This window comes from Scyliorhinus canicula, chromosome 14, assembly GCF_902713615.1.
Source record: "Scyliorhinus canicula chromosome 14, sScyCan1.1, whole genome shotgun sequence".
Classification (NCBI taxonomy): domain Eukaryota; kingdom Metazoa; phylum Chordata; class Chondrichthyes; order Carcharhiniformes; family Scyliorhinidae; genus Scyliorhinus; species Scyliorhinus canicula.
The window spans coordinates 466,650-492,845 of record NC_052159.1 but is presented as its reverse complement, the minus strand read 5'-3'; the positions used below and the strand labels follow the sequence as shown (position 1 = coordinate 492,845).

The following is a 26,196-nucleotide window of genomic DNA, read 5'->3' as shown; positions in this document are numbered from 1 at the left end:
CCTTCAGCTCCTCCACTGACGACTCCTCCACCTCCTGCATTACCTTATAGATGTCAGACACCTTCCCCTCTCCGACCCACACCCCCGAAAGTACTCTGTCCATCGTCCCCCGCGAGGGTAGCAGAGGGAATCCCTCTACCTGTCGCCTAGCAAACGCCTTTACCTGCAAGTATCTGAACATGTTCCCTTGGGGAAGCCCAAATTTATCTTCCAGTTCCCCCAGGCCCGCAAACCTCCCGTCAATAAACAGGTCCCTCAATTTACTGATGCCCGCCCTTTGCCACCCCCTGAATCCCCCATCCGTGTTCCCCGGGATGAACCGATGGTTGCCACCCAGTGGAGCCTCCATCGAGCCCCCTGTTTCCCCCCGATGCCGTCTCCACTGTCCCCAGATTCTTAGGGTCGCCGCCACCACCGGGCTCGTGGTAAACCTCTTGGGGGAGAGCGGCAACGGCGCCGTTACCATGGCACCCAGGCTCGTACCTCTACATGACGCCATCTCCATTCTTTTCCACGCCGCCCCTCCCCCCTCCATCACCCATTTACGCACCATTGACACATTGGCCGCCCAATAGTACCCCAGAAGGTTGGGCAGCGCCAGCCCGCCTCTATCCCTTCCTCGCTCCAGGAATACCCTCCTCACTCTTGGAGTCCCATGTGCCCACACAAAGCTCAAAATACTGCCGGTCACTCTCCTAAAGAAGGCCCTGGGGATAAAGATGGGCAGGCACTGAAAGAGGAACAAGAACCTCGGAAGCACCGTCATTTTGACGGACTGTACCCTCCCTGCCAACGATAATGGCAGCATGTCCCACCTCTTGAACTCCTCCTCCATCTGATCTACAAGTCTGGTGAAATTATGTTTGTGAAGAGTCCCCCAGTCCCTGGCCACCTGCACCCTCAGGTACCTAAAACTCTCCCCTGCCCGCCTAAGCGGGAGCCTACCAATTCCTTCCTCCTGGTCTCCAGGGTGCACCACAAACACCTCACTCTTGCCTAAATTTAATTTATTGCCTGAAAAGGTCCCAAACTCATCTAGCAGCTCCATCACCCCCGAAATCCCTCCCACCGGGTCCGCCACATACAGTAGCAGGTCATCGGCATACAACGACACCCTATGTTCCTCTCCACCTCGCACCAAGCCTCTCCACCTCTCTGAATCCCTCAACGCCATCGCCAGCGGCTCGATTGCCAGCGCAAACAACAAGGGGACAGGGGGCAACCCTGCCTGGTCCCTCGGAAAAGCCGGAAGTACTCCGACCTCCTCCCATTCGTGGCCACGCATGCCATCGGGGCCTCATATAGCAGCCTTACCCATCTAATGAACCCTTCACCAAATCCAAACCTCCCCAACACCTCCCATAGGTACCCCCACTCCACTCTATCGAAGGCCTTCTCCGCATCCAGCGCCACCACTATCTCTGCCTCCCCCTCAATCGCCGGCATCATGATGACATTCAACGATCTCCGCACGTTCGTGTTCAGCTGCCTTCCCTTCACAAAACCTGTCTGGTCCTCGTGCACAACCCCTGGCACACAGTCCTCTATCCTGGTGGCCAGGATTTTTGCCAGCACCTTAGCATCCACGTTGAGGAGAGATATGGGCCTGTATGAACCACACTGCTGGGGGTCCTTGTCCCTCTTTAAAATTAACGAGATCAGCGCCCGCGACATTGTCGGGGGCAAAGTCCCCCCTTCCCACGCCTCATTAAGTGTCCTCACCAACAGGGGGCCCACTAGGTCCACAAGCTTTTTATAAAATTCCACCGGGAACCCATCCGGCCCCGGTGCCTTCCCTGACTGCATCTGCCCGATCCCCTTAACTAGCTCCTCCAGTTCAATCGGCGCACCCAACCCCTCCACCTTCTCCTCCTGCATCTTCGGGAAAGAAAGCCCATCGAGGAACCTCTCCATTTTCCTCCTCTCCCCCGTTGGCTCCGACCGGTACAGTTCCCCGTAAAAGTCCTTGAAGACCTCATTCACCTCTACCCCCTTCCGCACCACATTCCCACTCTTGTCTCTCACTCCAGCAATCTCCTTAGCCGCACCCCGCTTACGGAGCTGATGAGCCAGCATCCTACTCGCCTTTCACCATGTTCGTACACTGCCCCTTGTGCCTTCCTCCACTGTGCCTCCGCCTTTCTAGTGGTCAGCAAATCAAATTTAGCCTGCAGGCTGCGCCTCTCCCCCAACAGTCCCTTCTCTGGTGCCTCTGCATACCTCCTGTCTACCTCCAGCATCTTTCATACCAGTCTATCCCTCTCACTCCTCTCGCTCCTCTCCCTGTGTGCCCGGATGGATATCAGCTCCCCACGAATCACTGCCTTCAGGGCTTCCCAGACCATCCCCACCTGAACCTCCCCCGTATCATTCACCTTGAGGTACCCCTCAATACTTGCCCGGACCCTCCTACACACCTCCTCCTCCGCCAACAACCCCACATCCAACCGCCACAACGGGCACTGGTCCCGCACCTCCCCCATCTCCAACTCTATCCAATGCGGAGCGTGGTCAGAGATTGCAATGGCCGAATACTCGGCCTCCTCCACTCTCGGAATCAGTCCCCTACTCACCACGAAGAAGTCTATCCGAGAGTAGACCCTATGTACGTGGGAGAAGAAGAGTACTCGCGTGCCCTCGGCCTCACAAACCTCCATGGATCCACCCCACCCATCTGGTCCATAAACCCTCTCAGTACCTTGGCCGCCGCCGGCCTCCTACCCGTCCTAGAGCTGGACCGATCCAATGAAGGATCCAACACCGTATTAAAGTCCCCCCCCCCCCCCCCCCCCCCCCCATGATCAGACCTCCCGCCTCCAGATCCGGGACCTGTCCCAACATATGCCTCATAAAGCCCGCATCGTCCCAATTTGGGGCATACACACTAGCCAGTACCACCTTCTCTCCTTGTAGCCTGCCCCTAACCATAACATACCTACCCCCCTTATCCGCCACCACCTCCGATACCTCAAACAACACATTTTTCCCCACCAGAATTGCCACTCCACGGTTCTTCACATCCAACCCCGAGTGGAAAACCTGCCTCACCCATCCCTTCCTCAGGCGGACCTGGTCCGCCACCCTCAGGTGGGTCTCCTGAAGCATAGCCACATCCGCCTTTAGCCCCTTCAGATGAGCAAGTATCCTCGACCGCTTCACCGGCCCATTCAATCCTCTCACATTCCAGGTGACCAACTGGATCAGAGGGCGTCCCGCCCCCCTCCCCCGTCGGCTAGCCATAGCCCGTCGACTGCCCGCCCCAGGCCAGCACCCCCTGCCCGACCCAGTCCCCACAGCGACAACACCTCACCTCTGTCCCCCCAGCCCCCACCAGCTCCTTCTTGACCCTACCAGCAGCAACCCGGTATTCCCCTTTCCCCCCCCCCCCTCCCTTCCCCCCCAGGCTAGGAACCCACCCAGCCGCGAACCGTCCTCCATTGTACTTCCGTGGGTCAGCTAACTTCTGCTGACCCCGGAAACTCCCGCTAATAACTCGACCCCTCCCAAAGTGGGATCATCCCCCAATCTATCCCTCCTCCTGGCACCGCTCCAGCGCGGGGAAGAACCAGTTAAGGCCCCGCCTCCCCCCGTCATCGTCTCCGCCCCCCAGCCCCGCAGCGCGGGAAACCAGAGGAAAGCCCGCGCTTTCGCACTGCCCCACCACACCCTTCTGACGCAGCTCCCAAATACCAGCCCCACTCCATACCCCTAACCCGACATAGAATACAACAAACCCCCCCGACCCTCCCCGCAAGATACACAACTCAACCAATGCCCCACAGCAAAAAAAAACATAACAGAACAACACCCCATAAATAACCATATCAAAATTGCAAAAGTACAAAAAAACAAAGAAAAGAAGAACACAGCAACAGCAGAAACCAGCAATAAAGCATTACAACCGACCCCGCAACCCCCAAACCCTAGTTCAAGTCCAGTTTCTCCGTCCGCACGAAGGCCCACGCCTCCTCCGGGCAATCGAAATAGTAATGCCGGTCCGAATAAGTTACCCACAGGCGCGCGGGCTGCAACATTCCGAACTTTATCTTTTTCCTATAAAGCACCTCTTTCGTCCGATTAAATCCGGACCGCCGCTTAGCCACCTCCGCACTCCAATCCTGGTAGATCCGTACTACCGCATTCTCCCAATTGCTGCTCTTCACCTTCTTGGCCCAGCGCAGCACACACTCCCGATCACTGAACCGGTGGAACCTCACCAGCACCGCACGCGGGGGTTCATTCTCCTTAGGCCTCCTGGCCAATACTCTGTGTGCTCCCTCCAGCTCCAAGGGCAGATGGAAAGACCCGGCCCCCACTAGCTAGTTCAGCATTGTAGCCATGTAGGTTGTCAGGTCCGACCCCTCCAGCCCCTCCGCAAGGCCCAAGATCCGCAGGTTTTTCCGCCTCATGCGGTAATCAAGCTCCTCGAAGCGTTCCTGCCATTTCTTGTGGAGTGCCTCGTGCCCCTCCACCTTACTCACGAGGACCACGGCCTCCTCCTCTTGTTCAGTGGCCTGCGTCTGCAACGCCTTGATGGCAGCACCCTGGGTCGTCTGAATCTCCGACAGCCTTCTGTTTGTTTCCTGCAGAGAGCTCAGTGCCTCAGCCTTGAAGTCTGTAAAGCAGCGCAGGAGAGCAGCTTGTTGCTCCTGGGCCCACTGCTTCCACTCCTCTGGTGATCCGCCAGCCGCCATCTTGGATTCCTTCCCCCGTTTTTTCTGGGGAGCTGCTGCCGTTTTTTCCCCCTTTCAACTCCGAGTTCGAGTCATGGACTGCGGGGAAAATCGATCAGCACACCTTCTCCCACCGGGAGACGTCGAAAAATTTCCGTTTTGGGCTCTAAAAAGTCCGTTTAAAACGGGAGCTCCCAAATGTGTGGCTTCCTACGTCATCGCCGCCACTGGAAGCCCCGAGTTTGATTTGTTGACCACCAGGAAGGCGGAGGTGCAGTGGAGGAAGGCGCAAGGGGCGGTGTACGACTACAGAGAGAAAGCCAGCAGGATGTTGGCACATCAGCCTCGGAAGCGGGAGACAGCGAGGGAGATTGGGGGAGTGAGGGAAGGAGGGGGGAGTACGGTGCGAAGTGTGGTTGGTGATTAACCGGGTCTTTAGGGACTTCTATGAGGGACTGTATCGGTCTGAGCCCCCATCGGAGGAGAAGGGGATGGGTCGTTTTCTGGACCGGCTGAGGTTCCCGAGGGTAGAGGAGGGGCAGGTGGCGGGGCCTGGGGCACCGGTTGGGTTGGAGGAACTGGTTAAGGGACTGGGGAGTATGCAGCTGGGGAAGGCACCGGGGCCGGATGGGTTCCCGGTGGAATTCTACAGGAAATACATGGACCTGTTGGGCCCACTGCTGGTTAGGATTTTCAGTGAGACAAGGAAAGGAGGGGGGGGGGGTCCTGCCCCCGACGATGTCTAAGGCACTGATCTCCCTGTTTTTGAAGCGGGACAAGGACCCTTTGCAGTGCGGGTCGTATAGGCCGATTTTGCTTCTCAATGTAGATGCGAAACTGCTGGCAAAGATATTGGCCATGAGGATCGAAGATTCTGTCCCGGGGATTATACACGAGGATCAGACGGGTTTTGTGAAAGGGAGGCAGCTGAATACCAATGTACGCAGGCTCCTAAATGTAATTATGATGTCGGTGGTGGAGTGGGGATACCTGTGGGAGGTGCTGAGGAGGTTTGGGGAGGGGTTCGTCAGCTGGGTGAGGCTGCTGTACGAGGCCCTGGTGGCGTGTGTGGCTACGAACAGGAGGAGGTCGGAATATTTCTGTCTATACCGAGGAACGAGGCGGGGTGTCCTCTATCCCCCCCCTGCTCTTTGCGCTGGCGATAGAGCCCCTGGCCATGGCCTTGAGGGAGTCTAGGAATTGGAGGGGGTTGGTGTGGTGGGGCGGGGAGGAACTCCGGATATTGTTATATGCGGACGATCTGCTATTATATGTGGCGGACCCGGTGGGGGGAATGCCGGAGGTGTTGAGGATCCTCAGGGAGTTTGGGGATTTCTCCGGGTATAAGCTTAACATGGGGAAGAGTGAGCTGTTCGTGGTGCATCCGGGAGACCAGGAGAGGGGGATTGCTGAGCTTCCGCTAAGAAGGGCAGAGAGGAGTTTTAGATACCTGGGGGTGCAGGTGGCTAGTAGCTGGGGGGCCCTACACAAGCTTAACTTAAGGCTGGTGGAGAAAATGGAGGAGGAGTTCAAAAGGTGGGATATGTTGCCGCTCTCACTGGCGGGTAGGGTACAGTCCATTAAAATGACGGAGCTCCCGAGGTTTCTGGTTTTTTTTCAGTGCCTCCCCATCCTGATCCCTGAGGCCTTTTTCAAACGGGTTAACAGGAGTATTATGGGGTTTGTCTGGGCTAAGAAGGCCCCGAGGGTGAGAAGGGTGTTTTTGGAGTGGAGCAGGGATGGGGGGAGGCTGGCGTTGCCCAACCTCTGCGGGTATTACTGGGCTGCCAACGTGGCGATGATACGCAAGTGGGTAATGGAGGGGGAGGGGGTGGCTTGGAAGAGGTTGGAGATGGCGTCCTGTGTGGGCACGAGCCTGGGGGCGCTGGTGACGGCACCGCTGCCGCTCCCTCCGATGAGGTACACCACGAGCCCGGTGGTGGCGGCGACCATCAAAATCTGGGGGCAATGGAGACGTCACAGGGGGGAGGTAGAGGCTTCGGTGTGGTCCCCGATACGGGAGAACCATCGGTTTGTCCCGGGGAAAATGGATGGGGGGTTCCGGAGCTGGTACAGGGCAGGTATTAGGAGGGTTGGGGACCTGTTCATCGACGGGAAGTTTGCGAGCCTTAGGGAACTGGTGGAGAAATTCCGCTCCCCCTCCCCGGAAACACCTTCCGATATATGCAGGTAAGGACGTTCGTTCGGCGTCAGGTGGTGGAGTTCCCACTGCTGCCGGTGCCCAGGGTCCAGGATCGGGTGTTGTCGGGGGTGTGGGTTGGAGAAGATAGGATTTTGTCAATTTACCAGTTGATACAGGAGGAGGAAGAGTCCTCGGTGGAGGAGTTAAAAGGTAAGTGGGAGGAGGAACTGGGGGAGCCAATCGGTGAGGATACGTGGTCGACTGCCTTGGGAAGAGTGAATTCTTCCTCCTCTTGCGCCAGGCTTATCCTGATACAATTTAAGGTATTGCACAGGGCAAGGCTGAGCCGGTTCTTTGGGAGTGAGGATAGTTGTGTGAGATGATCAGGGGGTTCTGCAAACCACACCCACATGTTCTGGGCATGCCCAGCATTAGAGGAGTTCTGGAGGGGTGTAGCGAGGACGCTATCAAAGGTGGAACCCCAGGGTTAAGCCAGGCTGGGGGCTTGCAATATTTGGGGTGTCAGATGAGCCTGGAGTGAAGGAGGTGGTGGGGGAAGGGGGGGGGAGGGGGCGGCGCGGTGCGGGGGGGGGGGTTTGTTTATGTTTGGTTGGGGATCTATTATTGTTTATTGGTTGTTCATTGTACATTGCATTGTTTAGTTGTTTATTTCTTTTTGCTGTTTCACTGTTTTGTTCAGGGGTGGGGGGGGGGGGGGGGGGTTGTTTTTTCTTCTGTTTCTATTTTTCTTTTCTGTTATTTATGATGTAAAAATTGTGAATACAAATATTTAAAACAAAAGATATTCACAAAGGGATATGTTCACAAAGGGAGGTAGAGAGAAAGCAGGGTATTATAGACCAGTAAGCTTAACATCGGTAGTGGGGAAAATGCTTGAATCCATTATCAAGGACTTTATAGCGGAACATTTAGAAAGCAGTGGCGGGATCAGTCAGAGTCAGCATGGATTTATGAAGGGAAAATCATGCTTCAAAAATCTGTTGGAATTCTTTGAAGATGTAACCAGTACAGTCGACAAGGGGGAGCCAGTCGATGTGGTATATTTGGACTTTCAGAAGGCGTTTGACAAAGTTCCACATAAGAGATTATTGTGCAAAATTAAAGCGCATGGGATTGGGGGAAATGTATTGAGGTGGATAGAAAACTGGTTGGCAGAGAGGAAACAAAGAGTAGGGATTAATGGATCCTTTTCAAATTGGCAGGCTGTAACTAGGGGGGTACCACAGGGATCGGTGCTGGGACCCCAGCTATTCGCAATATATATTAATGATTTGGATGAGTGAACAAAATGTAACATCTCAAAGTTTGCAGATGATACCAATTTAGATGGGAGGGTGAATTGTGACGAGGATGCAGGGATCCTACAGCAAGATCTGGACAGGTTGGGCGAGTGGGCAAATCAGTGGCAGATACAGTATAATTTGAATAAGTGTGAGGTTATTCATTTTGGAAGCAAAAACAGGCAGGCAGATTACTACCTGAATGGTTGTAGATTGGGAGAGGGGAGTGTGCAGCAGGACCTGGGTGTCCTTGTGCACCAGTCACTGAAGGTAAGCATGCAGGTGCAGCAGGCGGTAAAGAATGCTAATGATATATTATGATAATTGGCCTTTACAAAGAACAAAAGAACAAAGAAAATTACAGCACAGAAACAGGCCCTTCGGCCCTCCCAGCCTGCGCCGATCCAGATCCTTTATCTAAACCTGTTGCCTATTTACCAAGGTCTACTTCTCTCTGTTCTCCACCCGTTCATATATCTGTCCAGATGCATCTTAAATGATGCTATCGTGCCCGCCTCTACCACCTCCGCTGGCAAAGCGTTCCAGGCACCCACCACCCTCTGCGTAAAAAACTTTCCACGCACATCTCCCTTAAACTTTCCCCCTCTCACCTTGAAATCGTGACCCCTTGTAATTGACACCCCCACTCTTGGAAAAAGCTTGTTGTTATCTACCCTGTCCATACCTCTCATAATTTTGTAGACCTCAATCAGGTCTCCCCTCAACCTCCGTCTTTCCAACGAAGACAATCCTAATCTATTCAACCTTTCTTCATAGCTAGCACCCTCCATACCAGGCAATATCCTGGGGAACCTCCTCTGCACCCTCTCTAAAGCATCCACATCCTTCTGGTGATGTGGCGACCAAAACTGCACGCAGTATTCCAAATGTGGCCTAACCAAAGTCCGATACAACTGTAACATGACCTGCTGACTCTTGTACTCAATACCCCGTCCGATGAAGGCAAGCATGCTGTATGTCTTTTTGACCACTCTATCAACCTGCGTTGCCACCTTCAGGGTACAATGGACCTGAACTCCCAGATCTCTCTGGACATCAATTTTCCCCAGGACCCTTCCATTGCCCATATAGTCTGCTCTTGAGTTAGATCTTCCAAAATGCATCACCTCGCATTTGCCTGGATTGAACTCCATCTGCCATTTCTCTGCCCAACTCTCCAATCTCTCTATATTTTGCTGTATTCTCTGACAGTCCGAGAGGTTTCGAGTATAGAAGCAGCGATGTCTTGCTGCAATTGTACAGGGCCTTGGTGAGGCCACATATGGAGTATTGTGGGCAGTTTTGGTCTCCTTCTCTGAGGAAGGATGTTCTTGCTCTCGAGGGAGAGCAGCGAAGGTTTACCAGACTGATTCCAGGGATGGCGGGACTGTCATACGAGGAGAGATTGACTAGGTTGGGATTGTTCTCGCTGGAGTTCAGAAGAATGAGGGGGATCTCATAGAGACTATAAAATTCTAACAGGACTGGGCAGGGTAGATGCAGGGAAGATGTTCCCGATGGTGGGTGTGTCCAGAACCAGGGGTCACAGCCTGAGGATTCAGGGTAAACCATTTCAGACAAATATAAGGAGACATTTCTTCACACAGAGTGGTGAGCCTGTGGAATTCATGACCACGGGAAGTAGTTGATGCTAAAACTTTGAATATATTCAAGAGGCGGCTGAATATAGCAGTTGGGGAGAATGGGATCGAAGGCTATGGAGAGAAAGCAGGATTAGGCTATTGAGTTGGATGATCAGACATGATCGTGATGAATGGCGGAGCAGCTCGAAGGGCCAAAAGGCCTCCTGCTCCTATCTTCTATGTATCTGTGTCTCTATATTATCCACTTTGGTGGCAAAAACAAGAAGACAGACTATTATCTGAATGGCCATAATTAGGAGATGGAAGTGTGCAACGAGATCTGGGTGTCCTCGTACACCAGTCGTTAAAGGTTAGCGTGCAGGTACAGCAGGCGGTAAATACGGCAAATGGTCCGTTTGCCTTCACAGCGAGAGGATTCGAGTACAGGAGCAGGGATGTCTTGTTGCAATTATGCAGGGCCTTGGTGAGGCCACACCTGGAGTATTGTGGGCAGTTTTGGTCTCCTTCTCTGAGGAAGGATGTTCTTGCTCGAGGAGGGAGTGCAGCAAAGGTTTACCAGACTGATTCATGGGATGGCGGGACTGACGTACGAGGAGAGATTGAAACGGTTGGGATTATATTTGCTGTTGTTCATAGAACATAGAACATAAAGTGCAGAAGGAGGCCATTCGGCCCATCGAGTCTGCACCGATCCACTTAAGCCCTCACTTCCACCCTATCCCCATAACCCAATAACCCCTCCTCACCTTTTTGGCAACTAAGGGCAATTTATCATGGCCAATACACCAAACCTGCACATCTTTGGACTGTGAGAGGAAACCGGAGCACCCGGAGGAAACCCACGCAGACACGGGGAGAACAGGCAGACTCCGCACAGACAGTGACCCAAGCCGGGAATCGAACCTGGGACCCTGGCGCTGTGAAGCCACAGTGCTAACCACTGTGCTGCGCCCGTTCAGAAAAATGAGGTGGAATCTCATAGAAACCTATAAAATTCTAACAGGACTGGACAGGGTAGATGCAGGAAGGCTGTTCCCAATGGTGGGTGTGTCCAGAACCAGGGGTCACAGTCTGAGGATACGGGGTAGACCATTTAGGACAGAGATGAGGGGAAATTTCTTCACCAGAGAGTGGTCGGCCTGTGGAATTTGTTACCACAGGAAATAGTTGTGGTCAAAACATTGTGGGCGGGATTCTCCGAGCCCGTGCCGGGTCAGAGAATTGGCGGGGACGTGGGAAATTCCTGCCACACCGCTCTGACGCCGGGATGCAATTCTCTGGCGCCTGCGAGGTGGCCGCAGCGACGGTCGGAGGCCACTGAAAGAGGCCCCGCGGTGATTCTCCACGGTCGACTGGCCGAATTCCCACCGTGTTCGGCCGAATTCCCACCGGCACGGTTCTAACCTGGTACCACCCGGCGAGAGCTCGGACCCACGGCCACGGTGGACATCTTGGTCAGGGGGATCTGACTCCGGGGGGACCTTCACAGGGTCTAGGCCCGCGATCGGGGGCTTCAGATCGGCTGGTGCCCGTGATCTAGAGGGGGCACTCATCCTTCCACACGGGCCCGCTGTAGTTCTCCGCTATGGTGCGCGGAGACGGCAATAAGATGCATGAGCCGGTGCGGAGACGGCCGGCGAGCGCCTGAGCCGATGCGGAGACGGGCGACGAGCATATGCTTGGACCCCCGCCGGCCGTGCAGGGCCGCCTTTTGGCGCCGGAGCAGCGCGCAGCACTCCGACGCCATGCTAGCCCACTGAACAGCAGTGACTTGCTGGGCCAAAGGATGTGGGGGGAAAGCGGGATTAACCTATTGAGTTGGATGATCAGATGTGATCATAATGAAAGGTGAAGCGGGTCGACGGGCTGAATGGCCTCTTCCTTAACCTATTTCCAATGTTTCCATTTCCCAGCTCAGGGAAACAACCTCTGTGCTGACCCTGTTGAGCCCTTGAACCTTCAAAGTGTCCATGAGATCAACTCTTACTCTTCTAAACTCGAGAGAGTACAGCACAATTTACTCAGCTCTTATTGTGAGCCAACCGCTTGCTCACCCCAGGGACCAAATGAGCGAACCTTGCTGTATTGCCAGCAATGCCAGGATATCATTACTTAAATATGGAGAGCAATACTGCACACAGTATTCCAGCTGTGGTCTTAACAAAGTCCTGTGCAATGGAGCAGATTTCTTTGTTCTTGTACTCCAATCCACTTGCAATAACGGACATTGCTTTCTTTTTTGTTTGCTGGACCTACAGGGGGATGGGAACCTCTGCAAGGAGTCAGAGAAGGGAAAAACGAACAAGAGCAAAAGACAGAAAGGTGAAAACAAAAGTGAAAGGCAGAGAAATAAAGAGACAGAATCAAACAGGGCCACAGTTAAAAATATTGGCAATTGGACAAGGAATGTAAAAAGACACACCTGAAGCCTTTGTGCCTTAACATGGTGGAGCTTTCGAAATAAGGTGGATGAATTACTGATTGAGAACACAATGTGGGTGGTGTCATCAGTAAATTCACGTATTGGTTCAAAAATTGTTAGTGTGGTAAATAGCGAGGAGGAACAAGATGATATTGACGGCTTGTCAGATGGGCAGAAAAGTTGCAAATGGAATTAAACTTTGAAAAGTGTGAGGTGATGCATTTGATAATAATCTTTATTATTGGCACAAGTAGGCTTACATTAACACTGCAATGAAGTTACTGTGAAAATCCCCTAGTCACCACATTCCGGCGCCTGTTCGGGTACACAGAGGGAGAATTCAGAATGTCCGATTCACCTAACAGCACGTCTTTCGGGACTTGTGGGAGGAAACCGGAGCACCCGGAGGAAACCCACGCAGACACGGAGAGAACGTGCAGACTCCGCACACACAGTGACCCAAGCCGGGAATCGAACCTGAGACCCTGGTCTCATATTGCCATTTTCTGCAATTTTGGCCCCTGAAGAAACAGGACAGGTCGACAAGGTGGTTAAAAAGGCCAATGGGATACTTGCCTTTATTAACCGAGGCAGTGAATATCAGAGCAGTGAGAATGTATGGAGCTGTATAAACACTGGCTAGGCCACAGCTGGAGGACTGTGTGTAGTTCTGATTGCCATAGGAAGGGTGTGATTGCACTAGAGAGGCTGCAGAGGAGATTCACCAGGAGGTTCCTGTGTTATATCTAACTGCTTCTTAAAAACATTGGCCTCAACCGCTTTCTATGCCAGTGAATTACACAGGCAAACCTCGGGTAATGTGTTCAATTCTGAGCATACTGAGTTGAACTTAGGGTCAGATTCTAGAGTTCTGACTCTGGGATAGGGGTTCCACACCGGAGAATCGGCGGACATGCGTCGGGGCAGCGTCACACGAATCGTGCCCGGCGATTCTCTGAACTGGCATGGGCTCAGAGAATCCTGCCCACTGACTCTCACTGGGGTACAGGCCCCACACACACTGACTCTCACTGGGGTACGGGCCCCACACACACTGACTCTCACTGGGGTACGGGTCCCACACACACTGACTCTCACTGGGGTACGGGTCCCACACACACTGACTCTCACTGGGGTACGGGTCCCACACACACTGACTCTCACTGGGGTACGGGTCCCACACACACTGACTCTCACTGGGGTACGGGTCCCACACACACTGACTCTCACTGGGGTACGGGTCCCACACACTGACTCTCACTGGGGTACGGGTCCCACACACACTGACTCTCACTGGGGTACGGGCCCCACACACACTGACTCTCACTGGGGTACGGGTCCCACACACTGACTCTCACTGGGGTACGGGTCCCACACACTGACTCTCACTGGGGTACGGGTCCCACACACACTGACTCTCACTGGGGTACGGGTCCCACACACACTGACTCTCACTGGGGTCCCACACACTGACTCTCACTGGGGTACGGGTCCCACACACACTGACTCTCACTGGGGTACGGGTCCCACACACACTGACTCTCACTGTGTACGGGGTCCATACACACTGACTCTCACTGGGGTACGGGTTCCATACACACACTGACTCTCACTGGGGTACAGGTCCCACACACACTGACTCTCACTGGGGTACGGGTCCCACACACACTGACTCTCACTGGGGTACAGGTCCCACACACACTGACTCTCACTGGGGTACGGGCCCCACACACACTGACTCTCACTGGGGTACAGGCCCCACACACACTGACTCTCACTGTGTACGGGGTCCATACACACTGACTCTCACTGGGGTATGAGTCCCACACACTGACTCTCACTGGGGTACAGGTCCCACACACACTGACTCTCACTGGGGTATGGGTCCCACACACACTGACTCTCACTGGGGTACAGGCCCCATACACACTGACTCTCACTGTGTACGGGCCCCACACACACTGACTCTCACTGGGGTACGGGTCCCACACACACTGACTCTCACTGGGGTACGGGTCCCACACACACTGACTCTCACTGGGGTATGGGTCCCACACACACTGACTCTCACTGGGGTATGAGTCCCACACACTGACTCTCACTGGGGTACAGGTCCCACACACACTGACTCTCACTGGGGTATGAGTCCCACACACTGACTCTCACTGGGGTACAGGTCCCACACACACTGACTCTCACTGGGGTACAGGCCCCACACACACTGACTCTCACTGTGTACGGGCCCCACACACACTGACTCTCACTGGGGTACGGGTCCCACACACACTGACTCTCACTGGGGTATGGGTCCCACACACACTGACTCTCACTGGGGTACGGGTCCCACACACACTGACTCTCACTGGGCTACGGGTCCCACACACACTGACTGTCACTGGGGTACGGGCCCCACACACACTGACTCTCACTGGGGTACGGGTTCCACACACACTGACTCTCACTGGGGTACGGGGTCCCACATACACTGACTCTCACTGGGGTACAGACCCACACACACTGACTCTCACTGGGGTACGGGTCCCACACACACTGACTCTCACTGGGGTACAGGTCCCACACACACTGACTCTCACTGGGGTACGGGCCCCACACACACTGACTCTCACTGGGGTACAGGCCCCACACACACTGACTCTCACTGTGTACGGGGTCCATACACACTGACTCTCACTGGGGTATGAGTCCCACACACTGACTCTCACTGGGGTACAGGTCCCACACACACTGACTCTCTCTGGGGTATGGGTCCCACACACACTGACTCTCACTGGGGTACAGGCCCCACACACACTGACTCTCACTGTGTACGGGCCCCACACACACTGACTCTCACTGGGGTACGGGTCCCACACACACTGACTCTCACTGGGGTACGGGTCCCACACACACTGACTCTCACTGGGGTATGGGTCCCACACACACTGACTCTCACTGGGGTATGAGTCCCACACACTGACTCTCACTGGGGTACAGGTCCCACACACACTGACTCTCACTGGGGTATGAGTCCCACACACTGACTCTCACTGGGGTACAGGTCCCACACACACTGACTCTCACTGGGGTACAGGCCCCACACACACTGACTCTCACTGTGTACGGGCCCCACACACACTGACTCTCACTGGGATACGGGTCCCACACACACTGACTCTCACTGGGGTATGGGTCCCACACACACTGACTCTCACTGGGGTACGGGTCCCACACACTGACTCTCACTGGGCTACGGGTCCCACACACACTGACTGTCACTGGGGTACGGGCCCCACACACACTGACTCTCACTGGGGTACGGGTTCCACACACACTGACTCTCACTGGGGTACGGGGTCCCACATACACTGACTCTCACTGGGGTACAGACCCACACACACTGACTCTCACTGGGGTAGGGGTCCCACACACACTGACTCTCACTGGGGTACGGGTCCCACACACACTGACTCTCACTGGGGTCCCACACACACTGACTCTCACTGGGGTATGGGTCCCACACACACTGACTCTCACTGGGGTCCCACACACACTGACTCTCACTGGGGTCCCACACACACTGACTCTCACTAGGGTACGGGTCCCACACACACTGACTCTCACTGGGGTACGGGTCCCACACACACTGACTCTCACTGGGGCAGCTCTGCAGTTGTTATCAATCTCCTGCTACACCTGTGACTAACACTGGAATTTATTTTTTTCCAGACCCGGAGAGATTCTTCGTATGAAGACCAGAGGTTGCTGCTTAATTAATTGGAGTTACGTTGCTTGTAATTATGGATTTACTGAAGAATCCGCAGCCTAAATGCCAAAATATCTTCCTGTGGCTTCAGCTGTTGTCAGGAGTTTTGATTGGATGGTCTGTCGCTGGCTCAGAGGAACCTCTTATGTTACAAATTGATGAGGAGCAGCCGGCTTACACCATCATTGGAGATATCAATGCAGGTCTCCCACCTGGACATATAACCAGCAGCTTTTTTATTCATGAGACTGATGGCACCAGCATGTCCTCTGATTTAATTATTGATGAAACCACTGGGATTATCAAAACAGCCAAAGTGTTGGATCATGAATCCAGGGATATGTACAAGTTTGTTGCAGTGAATTGGGGAGGTGATGCAGTGGAGGTGGTGATCATAGTCAATGATATCAATGATAATTCTCCAGTATTTCCCAACAGTCAAATGAAACTTCATGTTCCTGAACAGACACCGGTGGGGACAAGGTTCCGTTTAGATTCAGCCATTGATGCAGATGGAGGCCAGTTTAACACACAGGGATATCTTATTAAAGATGGAAATTTTGGACAAGCCTTTCGGCTTGAAACTAAGCGAGTGGCAGAGACACTCGATCTGGAATTAGTCGTCAATTATCCCCTTGACAGGGAGAAGCGATCCACTTACACTTTGGTCATTGAAGCTTTTGATGGTGGATCTCCCCACAGAACAAGTCAGATGACACTGGATGTCTCCATATTGGATGTAAATGACAATGCTCCAATATTTAATCAGACTCGATATTACACCATGATCTCGGAGAGCTTGCAGCCGGGCACCAGCCTTCTGCAGGTCTTTGCCACAGATGTCGACGAGGGGAATAATGGTGTGGTAATTTATGAGATTAACAGGAGGCAGAGTGATCCCAATCAATACTTTGCCATAGATTCGAAGACCGGTGTGATCAAATTAAACAAAGGATTGGATTACGAAATGAAGAAAGTTCATGAGCTGGTGGTGCAGGCTAAAGACAATGCCACAGAGCCTGAGGTAACAACAGCATTTGTAACTGTCCAGGTGAAGGATTACAATGACAATCAGCCCACACTCACCATCATCTTTCTCAGTGAAGATGGTTCACCTCACATCTCAGAGGGAGCTCAACCTGGCCAATTTGTGGCCAGGATCTCTGTGTCAGATCCTGACTATGGAGAATATGCTAAAGTCAATGTATCCCTGGATGGTGGTGATGGTAAATTTGGACTGACGACAAAGGACAATATTATTTATCTGATCTGTGTGGACCAGGTTTTAGACAGAGAGGAACAAGATGCGTACCAGTTGAGTGTTATGGCGACTGATTCTGGAACACCACCATTGAGGGCTGAATCCACATTTACCATCCACGTGACTGATGTTAATGACAATCCCCCAGTCTTTGATCACATGGGATATAGACAGTCCATTCCAGAGGTCCTGTACCCTGGAAGTTTTGTGCTACAAGTGACAGCCACAGATAAAGATGAGGGCAGTAATGGTGAAATTCTGTACAGCATCGTCAGCAACCCAAAGTCGCATTCTGATTGGTTCACCATAGATCAAGTCACTGGAGTTATTACCACAGCCGCAACTTTGGATTATGAAACAGATCCTGCGACCAGATTGACGGTGATGGCCACTGATCGGGGAAATACTCCCATGTCCTCCTCTGTCACTGTCACCATAGTGATACAGGATGTTAATGATAACGAGCCAGTGTTCAGCAGCAATTTTTATAATACATCAATCAAAGAAAATGAGCCAATGGGGACTTGCTTCCTCCAGGTAGGAGCATTTATATTAATGGAGTTATTATTGTTAATAATTTGTAAATGTTAATGAACTTGTAACTTTGTATGTTTGCTTTAACTGCCCCGCACCCAACAGCATGAGGGGGTGGTTGGCCAGGAAAGGGTATTCCTGAGGCTGAGGCAGCATTTGAAGGCGAGGGGGGTAATTAGGCATGGGGAGGTGAAAACAAGTATTCATTGGAGGAAGACATTTGAAGACCTGGTCAATCTTGTGGTCCCATTGTGAGCTGGATGAAGCTGTCCCCGGATGTCTGAGCAGAGCCTGAACCATGAGAAATGAAACATCTGCTTCGATAAAAGGTAAAACTTCACAACTAAAGTGACTTTTTAATCACCCCATCACATTTTTAAGCTTGCTTCATGGGTATGTACATCATCAAGTGGCTTTCATCTTGAAGTCTGGAATACAAAGGGATGGAAGATATGGTACAGTTATATAAAGCTCTGGTTAATGGGCCCATTTTGGGGTGGCAGAGTGGCAAAGTGCTTAGCATGGCTGCCTCACAGCGTCAGGGTGGCAAAGTGCTTAGCATGGCTGCCTCACAGCGTCAGGGTGGCAAAGTGCTTAGCATGGCTGCCTCACAGCGTCAGGGTGGCAAAGTGCTTAGCATGGCTGCCTCACAGCGCCAGGGTGGCAAAGTGCTTAGCATGGCTGCCTCACAGCGTCAGGGTGGCACAGTGCTTAGCTCTGTTGCTTCACAGCACCAGGGTGGCACAGTGCTTAGCTCTGTTGCTTCACAGCGTCAGAGTGGCACAGTGCTTAGCATGGCTGCCTCACAGCGTCAGTGTGGCAAAGTGCTTAGCTCTGTTGCTTCACAGCACCAGGGACCCGGGTTCAATTCTGGCCTCGGGTGACTGTGCGGAGTCTGCACGTTCTCCCCGTTTCTGCGTGGGTTTCCTCCGGGTGCTCCGAATTCCTCCCACAGTCCAAAGATGTGCAGGTTAGTGGATTGGCCATGCTAAATTGCCCTTAGTGTCCAAAAATGTTGGGTTACGGTAATAGGGTGGAAGTGAGGGCTTAAGTCGGGTGCTCTTTCCAGGGGACTGTGCAGACTTGATGGGCTGAATGGCCTCCTTCTGCACTGTAAAGTCCATGATTCTATGATCTACAATAATTGTGTTCAGTCCTGGGCACTCGGCCTCAGGAAGTTATCTTAAGGGTGGGGAACCAAGCTGGATAAATGGAGAAGAGAAACAGCTCAGGCATTTGTGCAACAGGCTCGAGGAGCAAAGTGGCCTTTGATTCCTCAGTACATCTGTATTCCTATTCCCTGTATTCCTCAGTACACCTTCTTGAAGTTCCGAACTCCACCAGGGGTAATAATAATAATTTTTATTGTCACAAGTAGGCTTACATTAACACTGCAATGAAGTTACTGTGAAAAGCCCCCAGTCGCCACATTCCGGCGCCTGTTCGGGTCACAGAGGGAGAATTCAGAATGTCCAATTCACCTAACAGCACGTCTTTCGGGACTTGTGGGAGGAAACTGGAGCACCCGGAGGAAACCCACGTAGACACGGGGAGAACGTGCAGACTCCGCACAGACAGTGACCCAAGCCGGGAATCAAACCTGAAACCCTGGAGCTGTGAAGCAACATTGCTAACCACTGTGCTACCATGCAAGAGATGGGTTCCAAATTCATCCCAGACAGATTGTGGATCGAACCCCATGTTGTTGGCACTAATCTGACCCACACCAGCCACCTAAGGCAGCTGGCCACTCAGGACTGCAGGTTGCAGTGGCAACATTCACTTTTATAGACATGTTGAGCATGGAGCTATTGGTGTGAGTTTAATATACTTAAGGAGGTGGCTCTAGAAATAGTGGCTGAATTGGTGGTCTCCTTCAAGGATTCTATAGTCTGCGGAACAGTCCCTGCAGATTGGAGGGTAGCTAATGTCACTCCAATATTTAAAAAGGGAGGTCGAGAGAAAGCAGGGAATTATAGACCAGTAACCCTGACATCAGTAGTGGGGGAAATTCTAGAATCCATTATCTAAGATTTAATGATGTGGAGATGCCAGCGTTGGACTGGGGTGAGCACAGTAAGAAGTCTTACAACACCAGGTTAAAGTCCAACAGGTTTGTTTCAAACACTAGCTTTCGGAGCACTGCTCCTTCCTCAGGTAAATGAAGAGGTGGGTTCCAGAAACATATATATAGACAAAGTCGGAGATGCAAGACGATACTTTGAGTGCGAGTCTTTGCAGGTAATTAAATCTACAGGCCCAGGCGGAGCAACTGGAGAGAGGGATAATCACAGGTTAAAGAGGTGTGAATTGTCTCAAGCCAGGACAGTTGGTGGGGTTTCGCAAGCCCAGGCCAGATGGTGGGGGGTGGATGTAATGCGACATGAATCCAAGGTCCTGGTTGAGGCCGTACTCGTGTGCGGAACTTGGCTATAAGTTTCTGCTCGGCGATTCTGCGTTGTCGCGTGTCCTGAAGGCCGCCTTGGAGAACGCTTACCCGGAGATCAGAGGCTGAATGCCCTTGACTGCTGAAGTGTTCCCCGACTGGAAGGGAACATTCCTGCCTGGCGATTGTCGCGCGATGTCCGTTCACCCGTTGTTGCAGCATCTGCATGGTCTCACCAATGTACACTTTGGGATGCCCCTTAGTGTCCAAACGTTTGGATAGGGTTACAGGGAAAGGGCGAGAGATTGGGTTTGGATAGGGTTACAGGGAAAGGGTGAGAGATTGGGTTTGGATAGGGTTACAGGGAAAGGGTGAGAGATTGGGTTTGGATAGGGTTACAGGGAAAGGGTGAGAGATTGGGTTTGGATAGGGTTACAGGGAAAGGGCGAGAGATTGGGTTTGGATAGGGTTACAGGGAAAGGGTGAGAGATTGGGTTTGGATAGGGTTACAGGGAAAGGGTGAGAGATTGGGTTTGGATAGGGTTACAGGGAAAGGGTGAGAGATTGGGTTTGGATAGGGTTACAGGGAAAGGGTGAGAGATTGGGTTTGGATAGGGTTACAGGGAAAGGGCGAGAGATTGGGTTTGGATAGGGTTACAGGAAAAGGGCGAGAGATTGGGTTTGGATAGGGTTACAGGGAAAGGGTGAGAGATTGGGTTTGCGTAGGGTGCTCTTTCGCAGGGTTGGTGCAGACTTGATCAGAGGATTACAGTGCAGAAGGAGGCCATTCGGCCCATCGAATCTGCACCGGCTCTTGGAAAGAGCACCCCACTGAAGCCCACGTATTTACCCTATCCCCGTAACCCAATAACCCCAACTTAACATTTTTTGGACACTGAGGGCAATTTATCATGGCCGATCCACCTACCTACACATCTTTGGACTGTGGGAGGAAATCGGAGCACCCGGAGGAAACCCACGCAGACACGGGGAGAACGTGCAGACTCCGCACAGACATTGACCCGGAATTGAACCTGGGACTCTGGAGCTGTGAAGCAACTGTGCTAACCACTGTGCTACCGTGCTGATGGATCGAATGGCCTCATTCTGCACTGTAGGGTTTCTAAGATTCTATGATTCTATGAGGGGTGACCTCACTCAAACACATATTCCTGAGGGGGCTTGACAGGGTGAATGGGGAGATGTTGTCACCAGTGGGAGACTCTTGAACAAGGGAACAAAGCTACAAGATAAAGGGCCGGTCACTTAAAACTAAGAAAACATAGAAATTTCTTCTTGCGGAGGGAAGGGAATCTCTGGAATTCTCTGTCCCGGAGGGAAGGGAATCTCTGGAATTCTCTGTCCCGGAGGGAGGGGAATCCCTGGAATTCTCTGTCCAGGAGGGAAGGGAATCTCTGGAATTCTCTGTCCTGGAGGGAAGGGAATCTCTGGAATTCTCTGTCCCGGAGGGAGGGGAATCCCTGGAATTCTCTGTCCAGGAGGGAAGGGAATCTCTGGAATTCTCTGTCCTGGAGGGAAGGGAATCTCTGGAATTCTCTGTCCCGGAGGGAGGGGAATCCCTGGAATTCTCTGTCCAGGAGGGAAGGGAATCTCTGGAATTCTCTGTCCTGGAGGGAAGGGAATCTCTGGAATTCTCTGTCCCGGAGGGAGGGGAATCCCTGGAATTCTCTGTCCAGGAGGGAAGGGAATCTCTGGAATTCTCTGTCCCGGAGGGAAGGGAATCTCTGGAATTCTCTGTCCCGGAGGGAGGGGAATCCCTGGAATTCTCTGTCCAGGAGGGAAGGGAATCTCTGGAATTCTCTGTCCTGGAGGGAAGGGAATCTCTGGAATTCTCTGTCCCGGAGGGAGGGGAATCCCTGGAATTCTCTGTCCAGGAGGGAAGGGAATCTCTGGAATTCTCTGTCCTGGAGGGAAGGGAATCTCTGGAATTCTCTGTCCCGGAGGGAGGGGAATCCCTGGAATTCTCTGTCCAGGAGGGAAGGGAATCTCTGGAATTCTCTGTCCTGGAGGGAAGGGAATCTCTGGAATTCTCTGTCCCGGAGGGAGGGGAATCCCTGGAATTCTCTGTCCAGGAGGGAAGGGAATCTCTGGAATTCTCTGTCCTGGAGGGAAGGGAATCTCTGGAATTCTCTGTCCCGGAGGGAGGGGAATCCCTGGAATTCTCTGTCCCGGAGGGAAGGGAATCTCTGGAATTCTCTGTCCTGGAGGGAAGGGAATCTCTGGAATTCTCTGTCCCGGAGGGAGGGGAATCCCTGGAATTCTCTGTCCTGGAGGGTGGTGAATCTCTGGAATTCTCAGTCCTGGAGGGAGGTGAATCTCTGGAATTCTCTGTCCCGGAGGATGGGGAATGTCTGGAATTCTCTGTCCCGGAGGGAGGGGAATCCCTGGAATTCTCTGTCCTGGAGGGAAGGGAATCTCTGGAATTCTCTCTCCAGGAGGGAGGGGAATCTCTGGAATTCTCTGTCCTGGAGGATGGGGAATGTCTGGAATTCTCTCTCCAGGAGGGAGGGGCGCAATTCTCCGCTCTCACGAAAATTCGGAGAATAGCGGGCGACGTAAATTTTTATGGACACGCTGGTCCGACGCCCTCCCGCTATTCTCCCCCCCCCCAAGCCCGCCTCCCGACACGAATCGCTGCCCGCCGTTTTTTTACGGCGAGCAGCGATTCTCTCCTGGCCGATGGGCTGATTTCCAAGGCCTTTACGGCCGTTTTTACAAGCGTAAAACACACCTGCTCTGACCGTTCGTAAAAACGGCCGTAAAGTCCCGATCTGGGGAACCATGGCACCGATTGGCACGGCAGTACCACGGCCGTGCCAAGGGTGCCAAGGGCCCGTGATCGGTGGGCACCGATTGCAGGCAGTGGGTACTTACCCCGCGCACTCTTTCTCCCTCCGCCACCCCGATGGATCCATCCGCGGGGCTTCTGCGGGGCATAATGGCCCGCGCATGCGCGGGTTTCACGCACAAGCGCAATGACGTCATCCGCGCATACGCGGGTTGGAGTCGTCCAATCGCGCATGCGCGGCTGACGTCATCTGACGCGTCAGCCGTCGCTAACTCTGGCTAGCGGGCTTAACGAAATTCGTCAAGCCCGCGATGCCGGAGTTCACGGCCGCGCGATACTAGCCCCGACCGGGGAGCTGAATCGGTTCCCGGTCCGGGGGGGGGGGGGGGGGGGGGGGGGGGGCGGAGGCTGGCGTCAAACGTGCCCGTTTTTGACGCCAGCTTCCCGAGTTTTCGTAACTCGGGAGAATCGCGCCCGAGGATTCTGCTCTTTGGAACAGAATTAGGCCACTCGGCCTATCAAGTCTGCTCCACCTTCAATCTTGGCTGATATTTTCTCATCCCCATTCTCCTGTCTTCTCCCCATAACCCCTGATCCCCTTATTGATCAAGAACCTATCTATCTCTGGCTTAGACACTCAGTGATTTGGCCTCCACAGCCTTCTGCGGCAAAGAGTTCCACAGATTCACCACCCTCTGGCTGAAGAAATTCCTTCTCATCTCTGTTTTAAAGGATCGTCCCTTAAGTCTGAGATTGTGTCCTCTGTTTCTAGTTTTTCCTACAAGTGGAAACATCCTCTCCACGTCCACTCTATCCAGGCCTCGCAGTATCCAGTAATTTTCAATAAGATCCCCCCTCATCCTTCTAAACTCCAACGAGTACAGACCTAGAGTCCTCAACCGTTCCTCATACGACAAGCTCTTCATTCCAGGGATCATTCTTGTGAACCTCCTCTGGACCCTTTCCAAGGCCAGCACATCCTTCCTTAGATACGGAGCCCAAACTGCTCACAATACTCCAAATGGGGTCTGACCAGAGCCTTATACAGCCTCAGAAGTACATCCCTGGTCTTGTATTCTAATCCTCTGGACATGAATGCTAACATTGCATTTGCCTTCCTAACTGCCGACTGAACTGCACATTAACCTTAAGAAAATACTGAACTAAGACTCCGAAATCCCTTTGTGCTTCTGATTTCCGAAGCATTTCCCCATTTAGAAAATAGTCTGTGCCTAAATTCCTCCTTCCAAAGTGCACAAGCTCACACTTTTCCACATTGTATTCCATCTGTCACTTCTTAGCTATCATAGAAACGTGGTTAAAGGATTGGCAGCTGAACGTTAGAGGATATAGATGCATCAGGAGAGATGGAGAGGGATGTAACAGAGTTGGGGAGTAGCATTACATCGCGGTAGCACAGTTAGCACTGTTGCTTCACAGCTCCAGGGTCCCTGGTTCGATTCCCGGCTTGGGTCACTGTGTGTGCGGAGTCTGCACATTCTCCCTCTGTCTGCGTGGGTTTCCTCCGGATGCTCCGGTTTCCTCCCACAAGTCCCGAAAGACGTGCTGTTAGGTAATTTGGACATTCTGAATTCTCCCTCTGTTTACCCGAACAGGCGCCGGAATGTGGCGACTAGGGGCTTTTGAATGTAAGCCCACTTGTGACAAAGATTAAGCTAAGTTAAAGTTATAGCCATACGCGGGGGGGACACCTCGGATGGATGGGGCAGAGTTTGTAAGGTGTACCCAGGAAGCTTTCTTGATGCAATATGTAGGTAGTCCGACCAGGGAAGGGGCAGTACTGGACCTGGTATTGGGGAATGAGCCTGGACAGGTGGTTGAGGTTTCAGTAGGGGAACATTTTGGGTGTAGTGGGCACAATTCCGTAAGTTTTAGGGTATTTTTGGACGGGGATGAGGGTAAGTGTTAAGGTGCTAAACTGGGGAAATTACGATAACATTAGACAGGAATTGAAGAATTTGGATTGGGTGCAGCTGTTGGAGGGTAAATCAACTTCGGACATGTGGGAGTCTTTCAAATGACAGTTTATTAGGATTCAGGAAAGTCACGTTCCTGACAGAACCATGGATAAGTATGGGAAGTTTAGGGAGTCTTGGATAACGAGGGATATTGTGAACCTCGTCAAAAACAAAAAGGAGGCTTTTGTACGGTCTGGAATGGTGGGGGCAGTCAAAACCCTTGAGGAGAATAAAGAAAGTAGGAAGGTACTGAAGCGGGAAATTAGGAGGTCTAGGAGGGGTCATGAAAAGTCTTTAGCAAGTTGGATTAAGGTGAATCCCAAAGCGTTTTGTTCATATGTAAAAAGCAAGAGGGTGGCCAGGGAAAGGATTGGACCGCTTAAGGACAGGGGGGGGGGGGGGATCTAAGGGTGAGGTGCTAAGTTGATACTTTGCATCAGTGTTCATCAAAGAAAGGGACTTTGTGGAAGATGATTCTTGGGTAGGGTGTGTGGACAGTCTGGGTCATGTTTATATCAGGGTGGGGGGGGAGACTGTGTCTCAGTGTTTATATCAGGGTGGGGGGAGACTGTGTCTCAGTGTTTATATCAGGGTGGGGGGGAGACTGTGTCTCAGTGTTTATATCAGGGTGGGGGGGAGACTGTGTCTCAGTGTTTATATCAGGGTGGGGGGAGACTGTGTCTCAGTGTTTATATCAGGGTGGGAGGGAGACTGTGTCTCTGTGTTTATATCAGGGTGGGGGGAGACTGTGTCTTTGTGTTTATATCAGGGTGGGGGGGGGAGACTGTGTCTCAGTGTTTATATCAGGGTGGGGGGGAGACTGTGTCTCAGTGTTTATATCAGGGTGGGGGGGAGACTGTGTCTCTGTGTTTATATCAGGGTGGGGGGGGAGACTGTGTCTCAGTGTTTATATCAGGGTGGGGGGGAGACTGTGTCTCTGTGTTTATATCAGGGTGGGGGGGGAGACTGTGTCTCAGTGTTTATATCAGGGTGGGGGGGGAGACTGTGTCTCAGTGTTTATATCAGGGTGGGGGGAGACTGTGTCTCAGTGTTTATATCAGGGTGGGGGGAGACTGTGTCTCAGTGTTTATATCAGGGTGGGGGGAGACTGTGTCTCAGTGTTTATATCAGGGTGGGGGGAGACTGTGTCTCAGTGTTTATATCAGGGTGGGGGGGAGACTGTGTCTCTGTGTTTATATCAGGGTGGGGGGGGAGACTGTGTCTCAGTGTTTATATCAGGGTGGGGGGGGGAGACTGTGTCTCAGTGTTTATATCAGGGTGGGGGGGGAGACTGTGTCTCAGTGTTTATATCAGGGTGGGG

The 26,196-nt window shown here is 52.6% G+C and overlaps 1 protein-coding gene across 1 annotated transcript in view; it reads left to right on the top strand.

Annotated features, from left to right (window-relative positions):
- The first annotated feature begins 15,871 nt into the window (after positions 1–15,871).
- Positions 15,872–26,196, top strand: part of LOC119977762 (protocadherin-16-like) — a 288,909-nt gene continuing 278,584 nt past the window's right edge. The window contains exon 1 of the mRNA XM_038818966.1: positions 15,872–17,704. Within this exon, the coding sequence (XP_038674894.1) occupies positions 15,941–17,704 (1,764 nt within the window). The 5' untranslated portion in view covers positions 15,872–15,940. The remainder of the gene's footprint in view (positions 17,705–26,196) is intronic.